The following is a 27,229-nucleotide window of genomic DNA, read 5'->3' as shown; positions in this document are numbered from 1 at the left end:
TATCAAGAAAAAGAGGAGGTTGTCTTATGGATGAACACTGTTGGACCCTACCATAATCGCCAAGAAACTTACAAATACTTTTCACTTCCATTCTGTGTGGGGTCAAAAAAAAGTATCAGTCATTACCATGAAACCCTGGGAGAAGCACTCCAGGGAGTCGAATTGGAATTTAGTGGTCTGGATATTAAATTTAAAGGTAAGTGATCTTCATAGTCTATACAGTGCAAGTTAGACTGCAGACCAGGGCTCTGCTCGCTGGAGCTGGGTAGTTCTCTGCGTGGGGTGCCATGTACGCTGTAGAGTGTTCAGTAGAGTCCCTGGTCGGTACCCACCGGATGCTACCAGCACCTTTCAGTTGTGGCCGCCGAAAAACCTCCAGACATTGCTTGTCACCCTTGTTAGAACCAGTACTCCAGACTCCAAAAGATTTTCATTCTGTAAATGAAGTGTATTTCATTTGGGAAAGTATGTTAGTAACTAACAGAGGTTTCTTTTGAATATTTATCAAATAAATTATTATTAATAAAATTATCTTTTCTTTCTTTCTTTCTTTCTTTCTTTCTTTCTTTTTTTTTTTTTTTTGAGAGGTTTTTGCTATAGGGCGCATGCGCTCGCCAGACAGAGAGAGACAGAGAGACAGAAAGTGAGAAATCACCCCCAGGGGGGATGACCACGCCGCAATCCCTTCTCTTCCATTCTCCTTTCGGGATCGCCCAGCATGAGTTTTAAGCCACCGGGTCCAGGACACGAACCGCGGTTGACTACATGAGAGTCCAGCGACATAGCCATTATGCTAACTGCTGGTCCCTAAAATTATATTTTCTTGAAAAGCATTTTCTAGTGAGCCCTCTAGCACGATGAGACATATAGCCTGGGAAGGCCTCCCTTGAGTCATTAACAGGGTAATTTCTGGAGATAAGGCTGTAGTGGGATGAGTGAATTCTTGAAAAATTTTCTGTCAGACTTCAAACTTGAGCATATATTAATTTATCCTCTCAATACCTGAAAGATTATTTAAATTTTAAGTCAGGCTTGTTTAAGTTGGATAAAAATCTTCCTCATCTACTTATTATGCAAGTGTCTATGTGTTGGGTCCTTCAAATATGTTTGTACTATTTATTTTTCTCTGAGAGGTTTGTCAGAAAGTATTCTTGGCCTAGGCATTTTTATCATGGTAAGCAGAAGTTTGAATAGTTGAATTTGTTTTTTTGGGAGGAGGAGAGGTTTTTGCTATGGGGCATGTGTGCTTGCCAGAAAGACAGAGAGAGACAGAGAGACAGAAAGCGAGAAATCACCCCCCAGGGGGGATGGCCATGCCGCAATCCTTTCTCCTTCATTCTCCTCTCCGGATCTGTGGGCACGCATGCAAACACGCCCGGCCTGAGTTTAAGCCACCAGGTCTGGGACTCAAACTGCGGTCAACTACATGGGAGTCCAGCGACATAGCCATTACGCTAACTGCGGGTCCCCGAATAGTTGAATTTTTGTAGGGTCTTTAGTCTTTTTTTTTTTTTTTTTTTTTGGGAGAGATTTTCACTGTAGGGCGCGTGCGCTCGCCAGACAGACAGAGAGAGACATAGAGACAGAAAGCAAGAAATCACCCCCCAGGGGGGATGGTCACGCCGCAATCCCTTCTCCTCCATTCTCCTCTCGGGATCTTGGGCACGCACGCACACGTGCCCGGCGTGAGTTTTAAGCCACCGGGTCCGGGACGTGAACCGTGGTCTACTACGTGGGAGTCCAGTGACATAGCCATTACGCTAACTGCTGGTTCCCAAGGTCTTTAGTCTTTAGGTGTCTTGGTTTTTAAATAGAGCATGGATCTTGTAACCAGGAGATTTGCATTTTCATGCCATGTCTTATTACTGCACAGTGTTGAGTTTTAGGAAAGGTGTTAACTCTAGTTTTGACTTCATTGCCTTTATGTGTAAAATGTATAGTAACTGACTTCGGTATTTTAGAAATATCTCACTTAACCTCCTCCTCCCTTTGAGAAATAGTGTTACTTTAATTTTGATTTTTTGCATTTTATTCTATTTCTTGTTGAAAATAGGTGTACAGGGAACCAGCAGTTAGTGTAATGGCTATGTCACTGGACTCCCACGTAGTCACCGCAGTTCATGTCCCAGACCCGGTGACTTAAAACTCACGCTGGGCGCGTGTGCGTGCGTGCCCAAGATCCCGAGAGGAGAATGGAGGAGAAGGGATTGCGGCATGACCATCCCCTCTGGGGGGTGATTTCTCGCTTTCTGTCTGTATGTCTCTCTCTGTCTGTCCGGCGAGTGCATGCGCCCTATAGCGAAAATCTCTCAAAGAAAAAAAATAGGTGTACATTCTTTTTCTTCCTTTTGTAATATTTCTTGGGATTTAATTATGAAATTAAGTCGTGAATTTAAACCACAGTGGCTTGGACTATAATTTCACAAATCATGGTAAACATTGCCTTAGGTTTCTGTTTTCAGTTAACTGCTCATTTAAATTTTTAATTACAAATAAGGAGCAAACTTGAACCAGAATATATCGTCTTTGAAAACCTCTGCTGTGTCTGTTCACCTACTTTCTCTCTTTCTTATTTGGCGCACGTTGCTAGTGTAGAGAGAAACCAGCGAGAGAGAGTGGGCACGGCCCGTGGCTCCTCCTCTGTCATGGCCCAGCTTGTCAGCGTTGAGGCTTCATAGATTCACCACAGGGTGCTCACTCAGCAGTCTTACTGGCTCCTGGAGGCTGAGATGGAGAGATTATTATAATAGGGGACTGAAAAGGTGCGATTTATTTTCTTTGCAGACTAACCTAAGCACCTTTCTAATAAAAGAAAATGAGCCAGCCAGGTGTTCATCTCTTAGAGTGGCGGTTCCTTGGGGTCTCGTCAGCTCTGCCCCTCCAGTGTAGATGCGCTGCTAAAGAAACTGTTAAATTAAGTGCTTCAGCCAGAGGAAGCAGTAAGCGCTGATTCGACTTCTCTTTCCTCCTGCTGAGTCCTTTTCTTCTGATCAGAGCCACTTTGCAAAGTTCCCCTGTTTGTTACTTACAGTGTCGTGTGAGTTTAAGGGTAGGGTGCATCACCCAGTTCCCTTTCACAGAGAGAGAGAGTGATTGGTCAGTGCTCTCTCACAGATACTCATGGAGACCAGAACATTCTCTTTGTGAACTGGAAGTATTTGTATTGCTTATTCTTTTATTCCTTAAATATTTTTCTTTTAGAGAGTTTTGCAAAGGCATATTCAAATAAAATGAAAATTTTCAAAATATTGTGAAACCAGAAAAAACTGTGTACCTACATACATGCATACACATATGCTATTAGACTATTTTAAGTCTAATGTAGGATGTCTCTCATGAGATTTTATGCACAACTTTTTTTTTCTTCCCAATTGTCTTATATACCTGTTCTGGACAGAAATGCTGAATTAAGATCATTTAGAGAAAAATGCATGAAACATAGAAGAGCAGATATAAATTAGGCATCTTTGAACCAGGCCTGAATTCATCACCCGCTAAGTTTAGAGAGCGTTCTTACAACCTTGGCTTCACAGAGTAGAAAGGCATGCGCTTTAGGGTCAGAGCGACTTGGTACAGCGGGCCCCACTGCTGCCTTCCCACTCGGCCTCTTGGACTTTGTGTTCCTCGCCTGTGAGATGTGGGAAGTGTTGAGAGAATAGTCAGGTTTGAATGAGATAATGTAGGCAGAACCTTTATCAGAGTTCCTGGCACATAGTTTACACTCAGATGGTCATTGTTACGAATGCTGATAGTTCACACTTCACGTCCCTAATTCTACTTTGAAATAAAATGTTAGTGATTATGACATGTTAGTTAGTGTGTTGATTATAGAATTATAGAATTCGATTCACCCCCAGGCTAGTGGGGGTGAGTGCTAGCGCAGCCAGGGCAGAGCCAGGAGCGTACTTACTCACTGTCCTACCCTAGCAGTGAAGAGTTGCTAAACGAATTACCTAGCACCTGGGCAGTTGTGCGTACTTAAGATAACTGGCTTGTTGTGATCATTAGATGGCCAAGAGTCCTCATTCTTAACCAGGGGAAGTCACGGCCCTTCTCCCCACTGGAAAATTCCTGCAGTGTTAATAAAGGATGTAATCACTGAAAAAAATAAATGACGTTTAGAGGATTTCTTCCTTCCATTTATTTTATCAAATTCTCTTGAATTTTCTTTTCCTTGAATATTCCAACCTAACAGAAGGATGGAATTATTTTGCAAGTATTTCCCTTTCTCGAGACTGAATTGGTAAGTGGAGAGCACAGCAGAGAGAAATGCCGAGGGCCGCCGAGAGCCTTACGTACTCTAATGCATTACTTCTCCACCCTAGCTGTTCTCAGCCCCGCTCTGCAGTATTCCGCTGCCTAGATGGTACAGCCTTGCTGCCAAAGGATGGGGAGAAGGCTGGCAGTGGGCTGGCAGGTCCACTCAGCCTGAGGGTAATCCCCCTCCGGATTTTAGTCCTGAGTGCTGCTGTTTCCCCTCTCCCTAGTTCTGGAGCCTCTCTGGTTTAAATTCTCTTCAGGACAGTGCCCTGATCTTCCCCGGGGGTAAGTTGAGGGTGCTTATCTAGCTGAGATGGGTAGAGGAGGGGAGCTGGTTCCCATCCCTCCACATCCATGTTTTGATTCAGTCCCCCCTGCATTCAGCCCTAGGTCTGTCTCTCACCTTCCGAGCTCGCAGGCGCTCCAATCTTTGGTTCCGTGATTCCAGGCTCTAATCCTTTTTCTAGGTATCCCTCCTCCGTTGGGCTGTCTTCTATTTTATTAGCTATTTGTCATCTTCCATCTCTTAACCGTTTTCCGAAAATCTGTTGAAATCTTTCCTCCACTGTCTTTTCCCTTTTTTTCTTGTACTTCTGGATTTACATTCTTTCTTTCGATTCTTTTAGTGACATTTTAATGGGTTGCAGGAGGGAGAAGAAATATATTTGTGATTAAGTTTTCCTTGTTTAAAATGGGAAGTCTGGAATCTTGATGCTGTATTTTGTTCTGTTGGCCTTCTCTTAAAGCCAGGCCAAATAATTCGAATCTAAAGGTTTTCAGTTCTTGCTGTTAGCAGTGCTTTACACCTTGTGCTATTTGCAAATTCGATATGCTCTTTTTATAAGTTCTTGTTAAAACTCATTGTTCCCTTCTAAACCACCATTTGTTCTCCCCCCCCTACCCCAGAGAGGGTCTCACTGTGTCTCAACCCGCCTGTCCCAGCCTCCCAACCAAGTGCTGCAACGTCATGCATGTCCTTCCTTGACTGGCTCCTAGGGTGGGCTTGGAATCAGACCTGGACTTGTGGCCTTAGCCTACCAAGGACCAAAGTAACAGGGTCAACCATGGTGCGCTCATCCAGCTAGGCCTGTGTTTATGTTTTTGAAAGAGAGAGAGTGTGTGTGCGTGTGTGTGTGTGTGTGTGTGTGTGTGTGTGTGTCTGTCCTGATTTTAACAATAATATAGGTTAAGTGTATACAATTTAGACACTATAAAAACACATAAGAATAAAAAGTACCTAGACGTAATTACTATTGCCATTTTGGTATATTTTCTTCAGTCTTTTTTTTTTTTTTTTTATCTACATTGTATGAGTTCGTATAATACATACATATACAGGCTTTTTTTTATTTTTCTTTTTTTGGAGAGGTTTTTGCTATAGGGAGCATGCGCTTGCCAGAGAGACAGAAAGTGAGAAATCATCCCAGGGGGAATGACCATGCCGCAGTCTCTTCTCCATTCTCCTCTTGGGATCTTGGGCATGCACACACACACCAGGCATGAGTTTAAACCACCAGGTCCAGGACTCAAACTGCGATCGACTACATGGGAGCCCAGTGACGCAGCCATTACGCTAACTGCTGGTCCCTACAGTCTTTTAAGTTTATTGAACAAATTCTTATTTAGTGCTACTTATGTGCCAGACACTGTTCTAAGTACCTTCTAACTTAGCGTTATATAGAATTCATTTTTATCTGCCTTTCTCCCTCATAACATTTTATGAGGTTGTCCTTTATTGTTAATTATGCTTTTAAAAATGTGGCTACACTCTACTCTTTAACTTGGATATTATAATTTTCCCACATGCTTTGATGATAAATGTTTTGGTCCTTCTTTCTACCCTGCTTTCTTTTTGTAGCTATTAGGAATAAAAATGAGTTTGGCTATTCTTGAATGTAAGTATTCGGATGCATCTCTGAACCTTTTTTTTTTTTTTGCTTGCTTCTTCGGTAAGCAGGAGAGAGGCAGCATCTGAACAGGACCCTGTGGCTGTGTTCTGTCCCAGCTTAGCAGCCCTGGATCGTGGGCACACCTGTGCCCAGAGTGCTCATGAGGTTTCCAGGCTCGACTCCATAACCTTCCCATGTGGGACTATCCACAGGATACACCCCCCCTTCACCACCACTGCTGTCCGGCCCCCTCAGATCTTTTATTAGGATAAATGCTTAGAAGTAGGATTACTGGGGCTTCCCCACAGCCTAGAAGTTAAAGGAGTTGGATCCCACATGGCCAACTCCAGTTTGAATCGCGGCCCCAGCAGCTTGAAGGACACCCTGGCTCGTGTGTGCACGCCCCAAATCTCAAAAGGATGGAGAAATGGAGGAGAAGGGATTGCAGCACGACCGTGTCCTACTGGGAGCGCTTCCTCTCTCCTTCCCTTTTCTCTGTCTCTCTAGAAAGTGCACATGCCCTCTGGTGTTTAAAACAAAAGTGAATTAGTAAATCAATGGGTGTAAACAAACATATTTTAAACTTATTTTATTCAAGATAGCACGTGCATGAGAGAGAAAAGAGCATCTCGGACTGGGGTCTGTCTCACTACGATCCCCTTCCCTGGCCCTCATGCCTGCCAGGCCTTTGGGAATATGCACATCTGGGCATGCTCAAGACAGCCTGGAACTGAACCTGTAATTGGTCGGTATTTTGATTCTGTTTGCTATCAGCAGAGCCATATCAGAGGATGTTACTGTTTTATTTTTGTTGTTGTTGTTGTTTTGGAGAAGTTTTTCGCTATAGGGCGTGTGCGCTCGCCAGACAGGCAGAGAGAGACATAGAGACAGAAAGCGAGAAATCACCCTCCAGGGGGGATGGTCACACCGCAATCCCTTCTCCTCCATTCTCCTCTCGGGATCTTGGGCACGCACGCACACGCGCCCAACGTGAGTTTTAAGCCACCAGGTCCGGGACACGAACCACGGTCGACTACGTGGGAGTCCAGCGACATAACCATTAACGCTAACTGCTGGTTCCCAGGATGTTAGTGTTTTTAAGGCAGTTCTTATTACATGCTGCCTAAGAGCCGTCTAGGAAGAATTGTGCGGCTTATGCTGACCATCAGATTGGTCAGTTGCTACTCTTATATGGTGGTTTAATTATGTAAGACTATGTGAGTTTTTCCAGTGCAGGGTTTTTTTACTGTTTTTATTTTATAATTTCAAATTATCCATTATTAAGTACCTGATTGCATTCCAGAACTTCGGTGGGCTGTAGGTATCCAGAGGTCAGCCAGGAGCTCCAGCTTCAGGGGTCCATGGACCTCTGAATTAAACTTTCTTTTGTGTGAATGTGGATGGGAGGGGGCAAGGGAGATATCATTTCATCAGGTTCTCAAAGGGGTATGAGGCCCAGGGACACTTAAGAACACTCTGAATAAAATAATTCTGGGGAGGAGATAACAGATATTCTCTCTGTTTTATAGGTGAGGGACCTGAGACTCACTGCTTTTATTCACACAGCTAGTAAGTAGTTGAGCTCAGGGTAAAACTCATGTTTCTGTCCGCTTCTCTATAAATTTGTCTGCAGTGACTTCCTGGGAGTCTTTGCCAAGTGCTGCTAAGTTTGAGGTAGAGTAGCTCTGATTTCCTGGCTTAGTAATGTTAGAGGAAGTCAGCAAATTATGACATGACGTGTTCTTAGAAAACTCGACTAATCATCGCGGTCTTTTCTCGGGCTCTTCTTGCCTGTGCTTCTGAAGGTGTATAGATGCATAGTTTTCTGAATCTACCTAACCTTGCTTTCTGTTTGAAAAATCATGTTAAGGGACCAGCAGTTAGCGTAATGGCTATGTCACTGGACTCCCACGTAGTCGACTGTGGTTTGCATCCCGGACTCAGTGTCTTAAACTCAAACCTGGTGCGTGTGTGTGCGTGCCCAAGATCCCGAGAGGAGAATGGAGGAGAAGGGATTGCGGCGTGGCCATCCCCTCTGGGGGGGTGATTTCTCGCTTTCTGTCTCTCTGTCTGTCTCTGTCTGTCTGGTGAGCGCACACGCCCTATAGCAAAAACCTCTCCAAAAAAAAAAAAGAAAAATCATGTTAAAATTTGCCACTTAAAATTGGATTTTATTTTTCTCTCAATAATAAGTATTTGGTGACATCTTAATTGCATTGTCTTCAGATTACATAGCTACGTGCTTCATCTGAGAGAGAAATACCCTATTATAATGTTTTTCATGAGCAAGGACTTGTGGATGCATGTGAGAGAGAAAAGCACCTCGACAGGTTCTCATCACGCTTGGATCCCCTGCCCCCGGCCCTGCAGCTCCTCAGGATCTTGAGCACATGTGTACCCAGTGTGTGTTCCAGTTGGCTGTGATCGGACCCTCACGGTCAGCCACGTGGCTCCCAGCCTTGCAGTTCGGCGCACTGCTGTCTGTGCCGCCCAGCCTGGGCCCATTGTCCTTTCAAAGCAGGGGTTTGTGGTGACAGAGTCTTCAGCGTTTTCCTAGTTATGTAGAATGCCGAATAATGATGCCACATATTCCTACACATTGCGTTAGTGATGTTCATGGCAGCTTCCCCTGACAGAAGTGCTGTCTCAGTTGCACAGCTAGGCTTTTCGGTTATTTATGCTGTTTGCATTTTCCTACATGCAGGAAAAGGGAATTTCATGAAAGTATGATCCAGCAGCACCCTTTTTACACCCAGTAGTAATGATAGGTTTTTCCTTTTACCTTTGCTTATTTTCTGGAGTATGCATCCATGGAAGATACTCTTCAACTCTGAGACCTTTTGTCAATCCTGCTCAAAATTGCATTTGTTTACGTTGTATTTTTATCCTTCTACACACACACACACACACACCATTAATACACAGATGCACATACATGTGTATACTCTAATATACCTTGTGATGTCCCTTGGCAAATAAACAGATAATTCATGCCCTTAAACTTTGTTTACAGGTTCGTAGCGTTCAGTGCTTACTATACAAGATAGTGAAGCAAGCATAAGTGGGCTTTGGAAACGTGTGTTCAATTACGGACATCGTTTTTAAGCCCTAGTTGTGTTTTTTGGTTTGTTCATTTGTTTTTAGGTTTTCTTTTCTTTTTTTTTTTTAAAGAACTATTTACTTATTTATTTAATTCCATTTGTTATTATTATTTTTAAATTTGACCAAGAAACGGAGAGAGAAAGGGAAAGCAGGAAAGCAAGCCAGTGGGACTCAAACCACTCAAACCACTGTCAGCCATGTGGGAATCCAGCGCCTTTAACCACCACACCACCTGCCAGCCCCTGTTTTTAGGTTTTTGCCTTAGGGTTTGTGTGCTCAACAGAGCAGGGGAGTTTGATATCACCCTCCTCCCCCCCAGTGGGAATGGCCAGACCACATTTCCTTCTCCTCCATTCTCCTCTCGGGATTTTGGGCGCGCACACACAAGCACCTGGTGTGATTTTCAAGCCCTGGGGTCTGGGTCTCTAACTGTGGTTGGCCAGATGGGACCCAGTGCCTTAAGCACCATACCACCGACTGGCCCTCCCGGTGGGTTTTTAAGGCTGAGGTGCAGGTAAAAAGTGCGGGGGCCCTGGATGGAGCACACGGGAAACACAGTGCCCTGTGTGACTGACCAGGGAAGGTGCTGGGTCCACATGGGGCATCTCCTTACTGCTGCCAGGCACGTGCATGCCCATGATTCAGGGCTGGCAGAAACGTGGGGTGGAGCACGGTGGAAAGACCCTTTGGGTGCCTGTCACTCACTCTTGGCTGGCTCGTTCTCTTGACTCCACAGTTAAATTCTTGATTTAGCTGTAATTTATATTTCAGAAGTTCAGTAATGTTTCTTTGGGAAAAGTCCATCTCAGCTTTAATATAACCAATATTGTAGCATAAGAAAACTTACACTTTTTGTATAAGTTTTTTGTCCTTAAGATCAGTTTACATATATATATATATATATTTCTTTTTTCTAATTGCTTAGGTAATATGCCAAAGCAATTTTGATTCTTCTGATTGATATCTGGAGTTTTGCGCAAGTTTTTGGGTTTTGTTTTGTTCTGTTAGAAACATAAGCCCATTTTCAAAATACTACCTCTAAAAGGTGGAGACTAAACAGATTTTGATGGGAGTATTTTTGAAAGCATTCAGGAGCAGAAATGACTCATCCTTAAAACTGACTCTTGGGTAATTTATAAACAGAGACGGCTGCGGGATTGAGGTTGCCTTTTTTCTTACTAACGGTGGATGTTCATTGGGATTCCTTATGCAGTCTGTGGCCTCTTAGTGACTTGAAATTCCAAGAATGTTAAAATGAGTGTTTATCTTAAAGATCTTATAGCTAGAAATAATTTCTAATTAGAATAATATTCTTTAGTTTTTGTGTATATTAAATGAAAATTTTATGGAGACCAGCAGGTGGCATGGTGGTTAAGGTGCTGGACACTCCCAAATGGCTGACCGTGGTTTGAGTCCCGGACCTGGTGGCTTGCTTTCTCACTTCCCCTCTTTCTCTCTCTCTCTGTGTCTCTCTCCATCAAATTAGAGATAAATAAATGAATAAATAAAATTTAATAAATCTTTATTTTTTTAAAAATGAAAATTTTATGTGTTTTACACTTTATTTTTGTTTCAAAAATGAATTTATTCATTTTAATGTTACTTTGTAAATGTTCTTGTATGATTTTCTTTGTATGGGGGACAATTTCTTTACTTACATAATCTTTGAAAATAGAGGTGATTAAAATTCAGTATAATAAAATTGTAAAGATTCAAAAGAAGAAACAAATACTCTACTGAACCCTATATTTTTATCACCCAGATTCAACTGTTTTGAATAGATTTTTTTTTTTTTAATTTGCCAGAGGTCATGTGTACTTGCCAGAGAGAGACAGAGGAAAAGCACCTGCACTGGGGCGTGTTCACACCACAGTCCTCTTCTCATTTCTCCCTCCTGTCGGGATTTGGTCAAGTGTGCACACACGCCCGCAGTGTTCCTCAAGACTCCAGGTCCAGGACTTGAACTGTATGGTTGGCTCTGGGGGATCCAGGTGCCTTAGCCCTAGGGCACTGGCTAACGGGAACCAGCAGTTGGCGTAATGGCTATGTCGCTGGACTCCCACGTAGTCGACCGCGGTTCGTGTCCCGGACCCGGTGGCTTAAAACTCACGCCGGGCGCGTGTGTGTGCGTGCCCAAGATTCCGAGAGGAGAATGGAGGAGAAGGGATTGTGGCGTGACCATCCCCCCTGGGGGGTGATTTCTCACTTTCTGTCTCTCTGTCTGTCTCTGTCTGTCTGGCGAGCGCACGCGCCCTACAGTGAAACTCTCTCAAAAAAAAAAAAAAAAAGATATTTTAACTTCAGTAAATAGTGGCTTTTTACTTGGGTTATTTTCCTGTAACTGTAATAGACCAGTGGGCTCAAGTTGCAATTTTTATTTTATGCAGATGATGTGATGCCAGCCACTTATTGTGAAATTGACTTAGATAAAGAAAAAAGAGACGCATTTGTATATGCTATCAAAAATCACTACTGGTACCAGATGTACATAGATGACTTGCCAATATGGGGTAAGTATTGTCTTTTCTATTTAAGGTTAGGGAATCTTTGCAGGATTTATGTAATGTCTCTGTTAAGGTGATTTATACTGGATCGTGTGTAAATGTGTCTTCACTATTTTCTGCAGAAGAATTTTAATAATTTTATGATCTCCTGTTACTTGAAGTTTTGACATTGCCACACCTCACTTGAAACTCTCTCAAAATAGAACTTTATATCGAGTACAGCTTTTCATATTCAAGGAATTAAAAGGTGGTTGGGACAGTCTAAAATGTACTTTCTGCCCCCTGTTTCTCATTTCTTATTTTAACTTATTCTTTTAAGTACAATTAAAAGAAAGACTAAATAGGATTTTGAAATTTAATTCTTCTGCCTGATACTGTGCTGGTATGGTTTTTAGGTGTGATAGTTTCTTGAGTGGCTTTTGTGTGTGTGTGTGTTAACTAACTCCTGTGTTCCTAGTTCCAAACTTTATTTTTACAAAGTTTATGTTGTGACTTTGGCTCGTCTGTGTTAGTGGGGAAAGCTGTGGCACAGTTAGTACAAACTTAGCATAATGCAGGACCCGCTTCTGTGGGAGTGAAGTGCAGAGCTAGTCAGCCTTCTCAGCAGCATGTTATCACACTTGCCTCTCAGGGACTTTTCTGTTTTTGTCTCTGGACATCTACTGTTACATGTAATTAATATTTCTTAAAATTGTTAGCAGAGCAGCAATTAATATTTCTTAAAATTGTTATCATGAGCAGCAAACTAAGAAAGACTGAACAGAGCAGATCAGGGTTTAATATTGTACGGAGGTGAGCTTTATGAGCAAGTTTATCTGGAGAGCTAATTGATGCGTCACCGTTCCTGTCCTGCGTTAATTCGGTGTGCTTAGTAAGCATGTCGTAAAGATGCCTGTGATAACGTTACAGTAACACGGACTTTACACGATCTGCTCGTTTATCCGGTCAGGTGGGTCCTCAGCCCTCTGTCTGGCTCCTCCTCTTCCAGTATTCCACATCACGAACAAAATGATCACTTAAAATAGTTGCCTATTACCTTTCATCTTCAGTACTCCTTTCGCTTTGATGACCTCCCAGTAATTGGGGTAAAAAGAGAGGAGGCATTTGAAGTTTTTAGGATTTATTGTTATATATGTGTGGGCCTTACTACGATTGGCCAGATTGTTGGTTATTTGAGAAAGTACTGGATAGGTTTGTGGAAATTTGGGGTTTAATTTTGGTTTGATCACTAGTAACTGGGTAATGGATGGTGGTATTAGACTATCCCAAAATTTGAGCATGTTAGGAATATGCACAAATAAAGTGGTAATTGTTACACTGAAGGTGAAACCAACAACAGAGCATGAACTTTGAGAATCAGATTGATGATCAGTTGTGTCGATCTGTTCACCACATCGTCACATGGTCTGTTTGCTAAGTAGTTAACGTGCAACCAGTGCTTTGCTCTAACCAGGAGAAATAAGGGTATTTGCCTATTTTATACAAAAATAACTTTTAATGACCTTTCAGCTTCTAGGGTACTTTAAATATTAAATGGTATTACCTTATATAAAGTATTTTTTTCTTTTGTAGGTATTGTTGGTGAAGCAGATGAAAATGGAGAAGATTACTATCTTTGGACATATAAAAAGCTTGAAATAGGTTTTAATGGAAATCGAATTGTCGATGTTAATCTAACTAGTGAAGGAAAGGTGAAACTGGTTCCGAATACTAAAATCCAGATGTCATATTCAGTAAGTATGAAAATAATTGTGTGCAGATAGAACAATTAAATGTATTTTCAGGCTTTAGAAAATGAAAATGGAGTTCTAAATGGATACAATAGAATATATTAATTAAACGGTCTCAGTGAGCCCCTCAGGCACGGAGGAGATCTGCTTCAGGTCTGTCGTGTTGCTAACAGCTTGGCATTTGCAGGACCTACCATTTGCTATGACACTATTTACCATTGAAACTATGCAGTCAGACAGAACAGCCATGAATTTCCATGGTTGCGTTTTAGACTGCAGTTGTTCTTCATGTCGCTTCCCTTCCCTTTTTAGTATTACAGAGAGAAACGATGCTCTATTGAAAGTTGCTGGCTAGATCTAGTTTACCATGGTTTTCTTTATCGGTTGGAATGACGTACTCCTGCAGAGTAAGAGCTCTCAGCCCTGTAGCAACTGAGAGTTAATTTTATTCTGGTAGACTTAAAAAATAGTTGGAGGGGCCAGCAGGTGGTTTGATAGTTAAGGGTGCTGGACTCCTACATGGCTGACCGCAGTTCGAGTCCCACACCTGGCGGCTTGCATTCTGGTGGCTTGCATTCTCACTTTCTCTCTCTCTCTCACTCTGTCCCTCTCTAGTCAAATTTAAATAAAGTTAAATAAAATAATTCTTTTAAAAAAAAGTGGAAAGAAGAGAGAAATCTAACATAGATGGTTTCTCTCTTTGCTAGTTATTTTCCTCATAACAGGAATGAGTCCATCATTAGTAGCTAATTGTGAAAGTTTTTCAAGCTTAGTGCATATGTACCTAGTGCAAGAAATATTTCTATAACTGAATTTACAAAGAAATTGATGTAATAGTTATCATAAAAAGTAATGTGGCGGGATCAGCAGTTAGCGTAATGTCTATGTTGCTGGACTCCCATGTAGTCAACCGCGGTTTGAGTCCCGGACCCGGTGGCTTAAACTCACGCCGGGCACATGTGCGTGCGTGCCCAAGATCCCAAGAAAAGAATGGAGGAGAAGGGACTGTGGCATGGGGATCTCCCCTGGGGGGTGATTTCTCACATTCTGTCTCTCTCTGTCTCTCTGGCGAGTGCATGCACCCTATTGCAAAAAAACCCTCCAAAAAAAAGTAATGTGGGACCAGCAGTTGGCGTAATGGCTATGTCACTGGACTCCCATGTAGTCTACCATGGTTCGAGTCCCAGTCCCAGTGGTTTAAACTCACGCTGGGCACGTGTGTGTGCGTGCCCAAGATCCTGAGAGGAGAATAGAGAAGAGATTGTGGTGTGACCATCCCCCCTGGGGGGTGATTTCTTGCTTTCTGTCTCTGTCTTTCTGGCAAGCGCACGCGCCCTCTATAGCAAAAACCTCTCCAAAAATTTAAAAAAAAAAAAAAAAGTAATGCAATCTAAAAATAAAGGTGAAGAGGTTTTTATTTTCTTTTGAACACTGGTGATAGGAGCTTGTATTCATTCAGTTCTTATCATGCTTACCGAGTTAGAGTTACTAATCAACAAGAGTAAATCATTGTTGAGAACTGAAATAATCCCCCTAAGGAAAGTTGTTTTATTAATACACAGAGTATAAAGGTTAGTTTTATCATACTTATTTCAACTTCTCAAATTGTCCATTAATTTATCACCATTTCTTAGTTCATTTTAATCCTCAGTGTGTAAATGTTTCTAGATTTTCCTCATAGTTTTGTCATCAGACTACTAATTTGTTCACTAGCAAAGTTTTTTTAATGAAAAATATTATTTTTTCAGGTGAAATGGAAAAAGTCCGATGTAAAATTTGAAGATCGATTTGACAAGTACCTTGATCCATCCTTTTTTCAACACAGGGTAGGTAAATGGGTTGTGTTTTAAGACACTGGAAGCGTGTGCCAGTCAGTGTTAGACAATCGAGCGTCTGTCTGCCATGCGCAAGGCACCGTCCTGAGGACTCGACGTCAGGATTAGCTAATCACTATTTCAGCTGGAGTCATAATGGTGTCAGGGAATTTAAGAGGCACTTCCTTTTTGATGCCTGTGTTTTAAACCAGTTAAGAGGTACACAGTGAAGAATATAACACGTGGAGAGCCACAGTGTCACTTCCATTACTAGTGAGGCTAATATTGGAGAAAGACATCTGTGGTCCGGTGGCCTTGTTCCTGAAACTCAGAGTTGGACAGGCTTGACTACTGCAAGCTTCCTTCGTGGGCACCTGCTTTTGTGAGAGCTGATGAGTGGAGAGGTAGAAAGGAGCGTGTGCGTCCTCTGGAAGGAAGGAATCAGAGTGTGGAGCCAGGTTTCGGGGGAGTTTTTTCTAGTGCAAATCCTTCTGCATAGAAAGAAACACCAAGTGTGGGAAGAAATGCCTCCCAGCTCCCCACCCTCGAGCAGCAGATATAAACCGGATTGGTGCTGGTTTTATGCGGGTAGTTTGGATTTCTTATAAGAAAAAATTGGCTTTATTTTGGTGGTGGTCTCTCTTTCAGGGATAGAGATAAAAAGACATTGGAGTGTGTTCTTCCAGAACTTCTTCTTTGTTTTGATCTCTTCTTTTGGACTGGAATTCCAAAGTTTATTAACCACCTTTTTTTTGAGATAACCCATAAGTTTTTGTGGTCTCAGATTTATTTAGGTCATTGCTGTGAGGTTCCACCCTTAGACTCCACCAGACCTTCCAACTTCTGGCCTTCCTCAGGGTCCTAGGATTAAAAAACCTCTTTGAGATTTAGTCTTTATTGAAGGATTTAGCTCACTGTTCCTGGAGCTAAAGTGTCTTCCTGTGTCGTGCCTTCCCTCACACCTCTCTGTTCTTCTCAGGTATGCTCAGGCAGTCCCGAATAGGGTAGCCCCCTTAAAGGTGTGGGCACGGACAGCTTCCCAAGTTTTAGATAACGTTTGAGAAAATGAGGGCTTTCAACCGACACTCCTTCCAGAACACGTAGGTCTTCCTTGTTTCTAGTTCCACTGGGTGTTGATAAGCTGGGGAAGACTGCCTTTTAGCATCTTCACTGTTTTAACATATATTAATTGAGCACCTGCTGCGTGCCAAGCACTGTAATCAGGAGGAAGAGTTCATCAGAAAATACAAGGCAAGGGCCAGGTGATGATGCAGCAGTGAAATGTGCTGCTGTGTGGGACTGATCCACAGAGGAAGTTCCAGGTTTGGGCCCAGACACCTCCCTGAGTATCCCGGGTGCCGGTGCACGATCCAGGTGCAGGACATGTTAGTGTGGGCTGTCTGTAAGAAGTACAGATGGGAACTAAGATATCTGGGCCAGAAATACAAATTGTTCCTAATTGGCGCATAGAGGATATTTAAAGCTATGAGATCGGGCATGGTTATCGAGGAGGAGAAAGAGGACCAAAGCTGTAGGTACAGTGGTCACAGTGTCGGGAGAACTGGAGAAACCAGCTAAGGGCTGGTTGAGGAAAGAACAAGAGTGCGTGGTGTTCTGGAAGCCACAGAACAAAGTGTACCGTGGAAGATAGTTTAGTTCTGAATTATTACTAGTGGGTCAAGCCAGGTAACTGCTGGAAAGTGACTGACTGTTGGGTTCATCTGAAGTCATTGGGGAACCTTACCAAGTGGTTTTGGAGCTGGGCAGAATCTGATCTGAGCTGCTGAGAGAGAACGGGAGAGACAGCAAGCGTGAGCCTGTGCGGGGTCGGAGAGAGCAGAGGGAAGTGCAGTAACCAGTAGGGCAGGACGTTTTTTAGGAGCTGATGATGAAGGAAAGTGGGGAGAGTACCCTGGTGTTTTCCGTACAGGAGCGGGTGGGATCTACTGTTGATGAGTGTAGGGTTGTTTCTAAAACCATGAGGGAAAACGTAGGCAGAAGAGCTGGGACCGAATGCAGATTCGGGTTTGCCACTTACTCTGACTGGTGACTCACTTCTGCAGCTCTGTTTCCTTAGTAGTGAAGCGAGGATTGCAGTAACTGGCAAGCTTGTTGGGAACTTTCATTTTGATCATGTGTATCAAGCACCTAATTTGGTGTTTGGCATATAGCAGGGACTCGGTTAGAGGCAGCAGGCTGGTCTGGCTGTGTCTTGTGGGGTGTGTTCTGAAACTTAGAGGAACCAAGGGCGCTTCTGAATTACCAACACTAGGGGGTGCTGGAGTGCAGAAGTTAGGAGGGTTAGTACCCCTTTGTGATAGCGGTTTCTTTATTATTTTTAAGAAATATTTTCTCTGGTATAATTTCAAAATTGTGTATTTCATAATCTTTAGAATACAGGTATATAGCAAAGTATAAGAGTATTAATAGTTTATCATATATTTAAGTTGGCATACTCACAGGTCTGGGACAGGGCTGGTTGAAGCTGGTTTGAATTAAGCAATAAAGACTTGTAGGAGATGCCTGTCCCCTTATCTCTTTCTCTCTCTCTGTCTCTCTCACTGGAGAAATAAAGAAAGAAAGATACTTTTATGATGGACTTAAATTTATATAACCTTTTTGGATAAGCATCTCAAAATACTGCTTTTTGTATGATTTCAGTAGCTGCTCAGTAAATGAATTTGAATGAAGGAAGGAATGCTCTTATGAAAGGGCAGAGGCTACTGACTGTCCTGCTTTCCAGAGCGAACCGTAAAGTCTGTCCCTTCCCAGACCTTCAGTTGGGTACCAGAGCTAGCCTTGCCCACCTCCTTAGCACACATACTCAGCACAGCAGCCCAGGTCCCTGTCTGTCGTGCTGGTGCAGGACAGTACATGCGCATGTCCAGTTTTCTGTATCTGCGGAAGGCTGGAGCAGGGAGATGTCTGTGCAGGACAGAGCGTGTAACTGAGAGGTGTTAGCCATTTGCTTGAGTTGGACTTCACAAGCTAGGGAGACTGACGTGCGTAGAAGCAGATAACGTGAGAGAGTTACGGGGAGAAGACAGGCAGAAGCGAGCATGCTGTCACTGAGGAGGGATAGGCTGGCTTAGAATGGAATGCGATGTCATGGGAAGGAAGATGAGCCAGGTAATGTGAGGTGGCCTTGTTACAGGGAGTATAGGTACTGGGGAACACCGTGTAGATTTGATATGAGGAAAATAGGCCGTGCCACTCTTAAGTTTTAGAATAGAGGAGTGATATATGAATGTGATATTTTAGAAAGATTTTTTGGGTAACTTTCTACTAAATAGATGAAAGGAAGAAAAAACAAAGGCCAACTAGGAGACCATTAGCGTTATTATGGTGTGAGGCGATGGCGTGGGAATGGAGAGGAAGGGATTATGAAGCATTTTGAAGGAAAATAGAAACTTAATAATTATTACCTCTGAAGGATTTAAGAAGGCAGGGCCAGAGATAATTCCAGGTTTTTAGAGCCAGATTGTAGTACCATGAACAGAAGTTCAAGACTCAGAAGCAAGTGCTGTATTTGAGGTGGAAGATTGCGAGCTTGCTTTAGGGCAGCCTGAGCCTGAAATTCCAGAAAGACATGCAAGTGGAAATTATCGTAGAAAGTGCACGTGTGCAACGCGAGTGAGGACGCAGGCTGGAGCTTGGGGCGAGGGGGGTGGAGAGCGTCATGGTCATAGTTGGGATGCCAGCTGAAAGTCACGAAAGCCTGAAGAGGGCACAGCAGAGGACCCGGACTGGCGCTCTGGGGAAAGTGGACAGAGGCGGGAGGGTACCATCTAAGACGGAGGCCGAGGAGCAGCAGGCGGCCAAGCAGGGTGCCCTCGTGTCAGTTCAGAAGGTCATCGCAGGGCTTGGAGAGGAATCGTGCGGGGCAGAAGTGAGATCACCATGGGTTCTGAGGAAGTGAGGAGAAGATGGTCTCATCTGAAAAGTATTGGCCTTGAAGGGGGGCCGTGGGAAGGTCAGAAGAATGACGGGGCAAGAGGTCAAGCAAACACTTGGAAAGATAATCGTAGCAACAGTGACGTCGAGATTGCATTTCATGTGTATGCTGTGCCAGGAACTAAACTATGCTCTTCATGATCTTGTTTAAACCTTAAAGACAATCCAGGGAGTAGAGGCTATTACAGACAAGGACCTTTGGAGGTGGCCGGTACTGGAGCCAGGTGGAGGTTTAGGAGTGCAAAGTGGGAGGGGAAAAATACCTAAAAGAGTGACTGAGGTCTGCGGCCGAGTGGAAAGATTGATTTCAGGAGGAGGTGGCTTCTAGGAGCCTGACAGGAAGGTAAAGGATGGCAGGCCGGATGGTGGAGGCAGGGCCATCTGCAAGTGGTGGCAGAGGAGACAGTAGCTTTGGGGCCTCAAAGACAGGAGAGAGGCTTGGGACCCTTCGGGCATTAAAATGTAAGTACACTCAAGGAGTAACTGGGTAGTGCCACCCCTAGTGCCCTCAGAGTTGGAATCTGGGCATCGTTTGTTACTGACGTGAGAACGTCGAGCTGAGCAGCACCGCAGCGTCCCGGGACTGAGTAGATGGTGACAGGGTGGGGAGGGCTAACCGCGAGCAGTGGAGCGGCTCGTTCAGGAAGGCGGCTTACGTCCACGACAGCTAGCCGTGGTGGTTGGTCTTGGTACCTTTTTTTAGAGATTGTTTTGTTGTTACTTATTTCTTCTGTGAAAGGGGGTGCATCCCCAGATGGGCCTTCACACAAAAGCCATTCTCAGCCTCGGCCCCCAGAACATTTTCATGCATTGAAAATCTTTACCAATGCATGCACCTCATGTGGACAAGAAGGCCTCGGTACAAGAACCTAGGCCCTGCCCGTGTGGTTCTGGCTTCCCAAAGTGTCATGGTAACTGCTGTGCTACTTGCTGACCCTGGTTGGTTTGGTGTTTTAAAGTGGATTAAAGGGTTGTTGCTCAGTTAGAGGAAAGGGAAATAACATTTACTGAGTTTCTGCTGTTCCGTGTCGGACATGGTGCCGTGGTTTTTTACATATTATTAAACTTTACTAATCACTTAGGAGGTGAATATTATTTCCTCCCATTTTTCAGGTAAGGGAACTGAGGTCACAGCTTAGAAATTGGCCGAGCTTGGGTTAAAACACAGACCTGTTTGACTTCAGGCCCCATGTTATGCTGAATAGCATATGGTATACGGGAACCAGCAGTTAGCGTAATGGCTATGTCACTGGACTTCCATGTAGTCGACCGCGGTTCGCGTCCTGGACCCAGTGGCTTAAAACTCATGCCGGGCGCGTGTGCATGCGTGCCCAAGATCCCGAGAGGAGAATGGAGGAGAAGGGATTGCGGCGTGGCCATCTCCCCTGGGGGGTGATTTCTCGCTTTCTGTCTCTGTGTCTCTCTCTGTCTGGCGAGCGCACGCACCCTATAGTGAAAACCTCTCAAAAAAAAAAAAGCATATGGTATATGGCCATACATAATTATCATACTTTATTTGTATAATAAATTTGTGAAAATCTTTATCAACGTTCGTGGGTTTCAGTGTATGGAAGTATACTGTAAAGAAAGCCAAATCCCTTGGCGTAGTGAATATACTCCTCCCTCGTGTGTCTTAAGTTTAGATTTATTTTTTTCTGAGAGATTTTTGCTATAGAATTCAGGCCCTCACTGGAGATACAGAGAGAGACAGAAAGCAATAAATCACCCTCCCCCCCCACACACAGAGGGAACAGCCACTCTGCAGACCCTTCTTCAGCCTCCTGTTGGGATTTTGGGCATGCAGGCACACATGCTCAGCATGAGTTTTAAGCCACCAGCTCTGGGACACAAAACACATTTGACTACATAGGAGTCCAATGATGTAAACATTATGCCATTGCTGGTCCCTTAAGTTTATATTTTAAAGGACTATTTTTATCCATTTACAACTATTTGTCATTATGAATAAACTTATGAATTTTGTGACTGATATTTCATATTTTCTATGGTTTAGATTCATTGGTTTTCAATTTTCAACTCCTTCATGATGGTGATCTTCTTGGTGGGCTTAGTTTCAATGATTTTAATGAGAACCCTAAGAAAAGATTATGCCCGGTACAGTAAAGAAGAAGAAATGGATGACATGGTGAGCGAGCATTTTACATTGTGTTTTTTTTAACTTACTGTTACTTTGATTATCGAAAAGTAGTTCACAATTTCTTGTCTGAAATTCTTGAGGTGAATTTTCAGAATAAAGAATTGTTAAGTTTTAGAAAGGTTCAAAACTCCCAGTGGGATCTAGGACCATGCCCTGTAATCAAATATTAATATATTCTTAAGCAAAACATATTAATGTTCACCCTAAGTAGGATAAACAAATAGTATAATCTCTTGTTCACTGAAGCCAGGTTTTGCCACCAGATAAGAATGTGTTAAACTTGAGAAACAACCTAACTTGGTTTTCAGGGCTTTTGATTTGAGAATTGCAGCTTGGAAGTTATAGACTTAAATTGGTATCTTTTTAATGTTAAATATTACATCAGATTCAGGAAGTTGGGTGGAAGAATTCATTTACATTTAGTCTAGTGGGCTCAGAGGAAAGTTTTGTTTTCCAAATTCTTTTACTAAATTATGGAACAAAAAGTGTAACATTCATAGGATGTTAACAGTTTTTCTTTTCTTTTTTTTTTTTTTACATTTCATTTTCTTTTATATATTCAATCACATTATGTAGCTTAAAAAGTGAATATTTCAACAGGTGAACATTTCTGCCTAGTCAAGTTGATAAAATATCTTCGACAATTCATTCTGTTAGGATTTGGGACCTCCCAAACTTTCAAGTTTTCAGGGCCAGGATTCACAGTCGGCCATAACGGCTTTTCTATGTAGGTATGCTCCATCATTAAATAAGTTTGGGCAACAGCTTAAACCTTTAAGCTTTAGGGGAGGCCCTATAGCCTAGTGGTTAAGGAAGTCAGATCCCATACGGCCAACTGTGAATACTGGCCCTGACACCTTGAAAGTTTGGGGAGGCCCCAAATCCTAACAGAATGAAGAAATGGAAGAAAAGGAATTGCAGTATGACCACACTCAGTTGGCAGGTCCTCTCTTCCCACCGCCCCCCCCCCCCCATTTGATGAGTGCACATGCCCTTTGGCAATTAAAAAAATTGAGCTTTAATATGTTACAGTATACATATATAAAATTTTCTTTAGAGAGAATTTTGCTGTAGGGCATGTGCACTTGTGGAGAGAAAGTGAGAAATCACCCCTCAGAGAGGATGGCTATGCTACAAGCCCTTCTCCATTTCCCTCTCGGGATCTTGGGCATGCACACACATGCGCTTGTTGTGAGTTTCAGTCCTCTGGGCCCAAGACTCCAAATGTGATCAGCCTGGTGGGACTCCAGCACTATGCCACCTGCTGGTCCTGCCACAGTGTATTTTGAAATAGCAGAGGATAGGTAAAATATTTAGTGCTTCTCAAATATATCTGACCAAGAGTCCCCCCAAAACAAATTATCCTGAGGGACCATTATTCCTTAAGAAACATCGTTTTAGAAACTGTAGGGACCTGGGGCCGGCAAGTGCCATGATGATTCAGGCTCTGGATTCCCACATGGCTGGCCACAGTTCGAGTCTTGGCCCTGCCGACTTGCTTTCTCAGTCCCTCTGTGTGTGTGTGTCTTTCTCTGGCCAAAGTGAAGAATAAGAATAATCAATCAATCTTTAAAACAAAAAAAGAAACAGTAAGAAACTGTTAAAGAACACTTACTTCTGCACAGCAAAGGACTTCTTAATTGGTGTGAATTGACAACCTTTGGAATGGGAGAGAATTTTTGTTAACTGTGCCTCAGATAAGGGACTGATAACCAGAATACAAAGGGAACTCAAGCGGCTTACCTGAAGAAAAAGATGAACCCAATTAAAAGATGGGAATATGAGTGAATAAACAACTCTCTAAGGAAGACATACGAACAGTCAAAAAGCCTATGAAGAAATGGTCAACATCCCTCATTATAAGGGTGGTGCTGATGAAAACCACAATGAGATACCATCTAACCCGGTCAGAATGGTGAAGGTTAAAAAAAAACAAAAACCGATAAGTGCTGGAGGGGATGTCGGGAAAGGGGAACACTCCTACAGCTGTTGGTGGGAATGTAAATTGGTCCAGCCACTGTGGAGAACAATATGGAAGGTCCTCAAAGACCTTCAAAGAGAACTACCATATGATCCAGCAGTTCCACTCCTGGGTATCTACCCAAAGGACAGAAGAACATTCAGTCAGAAAAGTGTTTACACAACTATATTTATTGTAGCATTATTCATAATTGCTAAGATGTGGAACCAACCCAAATGTCTTATACCCCAGGAAATACTATCCAGCCATAAAAAACAACAAGACCCTGGAATTTGATAAAAAGTGGATGAATATGGAAGATTTGTTGCAAGTCAGGCTATGAAAGAGAGACATTGTATGTCTCCACTTAACATATACCGACTGTCCGCACTCTATGGTAGAGATTAAAAGACTGGAGGACATAAAAGCATTAAAAATTGTTATGGACACTAGAGACAAAGTGGAAAGAATGTGGAAAGGGAAGAGTATAGGAAAGGAAATTTTGTGAAAAAGAGACATTTGTGGGACACAGATATGGTTTATTATCTGTTAATGAGGATGTGTATAGTATTCTCAACGGGGCTGGATTGAGGTGTATATCATGCTGGGTAAAGTCTCTTTACAATCTAAATGATGTATAGCAAATAAATGTATAAATAATAATAAGAAGAATTTTACAAAAAAGAATAGTGTCCGTGTCCATCTAAAATCTGTGACTGTGATCCTTAGGAGAAAGGGGAAATTGACATTTTATAGGCAATTAGCAGTTTCTTCCACAGATTACCTCCATCACAGATGAATCCATTTTTCAAAAATAAACCTAAAAAGATGGTTTCTAGTATAATACCAATAAATTTTGCCGCTAAAGGTGAAAAAGAAACCAAAATAAAATCATGTGAAGTAGTACTAGCCATGATTAAAAAAATTTTTTTTTAAATGAGTACTTGTCACACAAGTCAAGAGTCTTGAAGAAAGTAGTTAATAAATACCAAGTTTGGAAAAAAAAAAAAGAACACTTACTTATGTTAAAAATAAAGATTCTTGGGGAACCAGCAGTTGTAATGGCTATGTCGCTGGACTCCCACATAGTCGACCGCGGTTCGCGTCCCGGACCCGGTGGCTTAAAACTCACGCTGGGTGCATGTGCATGCGTCCCCAAGATCCCGAGAGGAGAATGGAGGAGAAGGGATTGAGGTGTGGCCATCCCCCCTGGGGGTGATTTCTCGCTTTCTGTCTCTGTGTCTCTCTCTGTCTTTCTGGCGAGCGCATGCGCCCTATAGCAAAAACCTCTCCAAAAAAATTTAAAAAAAAATAATAATAAAATAAATAAATAAATAAAAATTCTTGGGATCAGCAGATGGCGTAGAAGTTATGTCGCTGGACTACCACATGGCTGATCACGGTTCAAGTCTCGGACATGGAGGCTTGAAACTCACACTGGGTGTGTGTACATGTGTGCCCAAAATTCCGAGAGGAGAATGGGGGAGAAGGGATCGTGGCGTGGCCATCCCCCCAGGGAGTGATTTCTTGCTTTCTCTCTCTCTCTGGTGAGCGCACAAACCCTACAACAAAAATCTCTCTTAAAAAATAAAATAAAATAAAAATTCATAAAAATTCTTTTTAAATAAATGCTGTAGACAGTTAAATAAAACCCTTCATGTCCGGTATTTTCCCCTTAAGTGTTTCCCCTTACGTTCCCCTCACGTCGATTCTAGGCTGTAAAAGATGCTTCTGCATTTGGGGGGCACTTAGTACCCCTTTCATGCTCCTCTCCTGCGCTTTCCACTTGACACCTGATTGTGGATGAGCCAGAGTCATGTGTGAATGGTGAGAATTTGCCACTCATCCAGAGAGCATTCTGTGCTGTTCTCCCAGCTTAACTCTTTGTTTTTGCTTTTTCCATTCTTTGAGGCCCTCTGAACATAAGCTTAATGTTAAAAGCTATTAAGGCAGTAATTATTTAAGTTTGAAATGTCTTTTCTCAGTGTTTTGAATTCCTTTTAAATAGCTATAAGTTTGGAAGGAGGAAAATTGCAACCGTATTGCTTAACTTACCATATTTTAATTTGACTTGGAATGATTTTCTTTCCTCTGTATGTCCTCGTAGGATAGAGACCTAGGAGATGAATACGGATGGAAGCAGGTGCATGGGGACGTGTTTAGACCATCCAGCCACCCACTGATATTTTCCTCTCTCATTGGCTCTGGGTGTCAGATATTTGCTGTGTCTCTCATTGTTATCGTTGTTGCAATGATAGAAGATTTATATACAGAGTAAGTGCTTGCTCTTTACTACTTTCTGTACTTGAGTAATTTTAATCATTGGAACCTTTTAAGTCCGACATACCGAATACTTGCTTATTTCAGTTATCTTAGAATTTAAATATCATAAATGTCATTATTAGTATGCCCATACATTTTTCTGTTCTATGCTAAAGTTTACTAGCACTAATCAACATTTTGTCTTGTTTAAAGATTATATTTCAGGAGAAGTTTGAGCATAGATTACTTTCAATCTAGAGCATTTTTTTTTAAAGTTGGAGATCCAATTAGAGTAGGATTTCGGGCTGGCAGGAGGCATGATAGTTAAGGTGCTGGACTCCTGTGTGGCTGACCGGGGTTTGAGTCCCGAACCTGGTGACTTACTTTCTAATTTCTCTCTCCTTCCTTCTCTCTCTGTCTCTGTCTGGCCAAATTAAAAATAGTAAGTAAAAACATAATTCTTTTTTAAGGAAAAAAATAGAATATGATTACACAGTTACTAAATTAGTACTTCACCTTTATTTCCCAAACTGGAAGACTGTAGACTAGAAGAAAAGCATTATAAGTAATAGTAAAAAGAGTGACAGAAAAGCTATGTGCAGTTTAAAATATAATTGGATGACTTCTTTAAAAAAAATGTGTGAGGCCGATATATCTTTACCTGGTTTTTGGTACATGTTTTTTTCTTTGAAGACTAAATCATTTGCAAAAAATGATTGATTTGCTATCTTTGAATCATAAGAAAGTAGTATATTCACAAAAGACCGAAGTTCTATCAAGTGGTCCCATAACCTTGTGCACGTGAGAGCCCTGGTCTATGAAGCAGATGCCCTGGAACCTGTGGAGGCCGTTACAGCTCGGGCATTTCAGGTGGCGCCCCACGAAGCGCTGTGTCAGAAGCACTGCTGTTCCTCAGTTCCCATATACGCCTGGCATTTGGGGACAAGCAGTACGTTCTGTGGAAAGAGTGGCTCTTTGTACATTAAATGTTGAACTGTACTCTACGTAGCCGTCTCCTCTGCGACACAGTCAGTTCCTGAGAGCAAGGCCGGGCCTTGTGTGAATGCGCAGGGCAGGTTCGGAGCTTCCTACACAGCAGGTAGTCAGCAGTGCTCCTTCAACAGCACTGGCTGCTAGCCCACCGAGCTGTTACGGTACGGTTTCTGTTTCTTTTATATGACTTTACCAGTTTATTTCACCACGTAAGCTTCAGAATAATAGATCAAAACCTAAACTGCAAGGACAGCAAATGGCATAATGGTTACATTGCTGGACTCCTACATAATCAACTGTGGTTCAAGTCCCAGATCCGACAGCTTAAAACTCATGCAGGGTGCATGTGTGCCCAAGATCCCGAGAGAAGAATGAAGGAGAAAGGATTGTGTTGTAGCCATCCCCCTGGGGGGTGATTTCTCGCTTTCTGTCCGTCTGTCTGTCTCTCTGGTGAGTGCACACACCCTATAGCAAATATCGCTCTTAAAAAAAAAAAAAAAACCAGGTTAGGACCAGCAGTTGGCATAATGGCTACATCACTGGACTCCCATGTAGTCGACTGCAGTTTGAGTCCCAGACCTGGCAGCTTAAAACTCATACTGG

At 42.6% G+C, this 27,229-nt stretch overlaps 1 protein-coding gene across 1 annotated transcript in view; it reads left to right on the top strand.

Moving 5' to 3' along the window:
- Nucleotides 1-27,229, top strand: part of TM9SF3 (transmembrane 9 superfamily member 3) — a gene marked incomplete at its 5' end in the record, with an annotated part of 52,957 nt that continues 25,728 nt past the window's right edge. The window contains 6 exon segments of the mRNA XM_014591169.2: nucleotides 1-196; nucleotides 11,639-11,761; nucleotides 13,328-13,488; nucleotides 15,234-15,311; nucleotides 21,268-21,399; nucleotides 25,479-25,645. Coding sequence (XP_014446655.1) covers nucleotides 1-196; nucleotides 11,639-11,761; nucleotides 13,328-13,488; nucleotides 15,234-15,311; nucleotides 21,268-21,399; nucleotides 25,479-25,645 — 857 coding nt within the window.

The sequence above is a fragment of the Tupaia chinensis genome, unplaced genomic scaffold (assembly GCF_000334495.1).
Source record: "Tupaia chinensis unplaced genomic scaffold, TupChi_1.0 Scaffold000539_1, whole genome shotgun sequence".
In the NCBI taxonomy this organism is placed as follows: domain Eukaryota; kingdom Metazoa; phylum Chordata; class Mammalia; order Scandentia; family Tupaiidae; genus Tupaia; species Tupaia belangeri.
The sequence above is the reverse complement of the archived record's forward strand: the minus strand, read 5'-3'. Positions and strand labels throughout refer to the sequence as shown.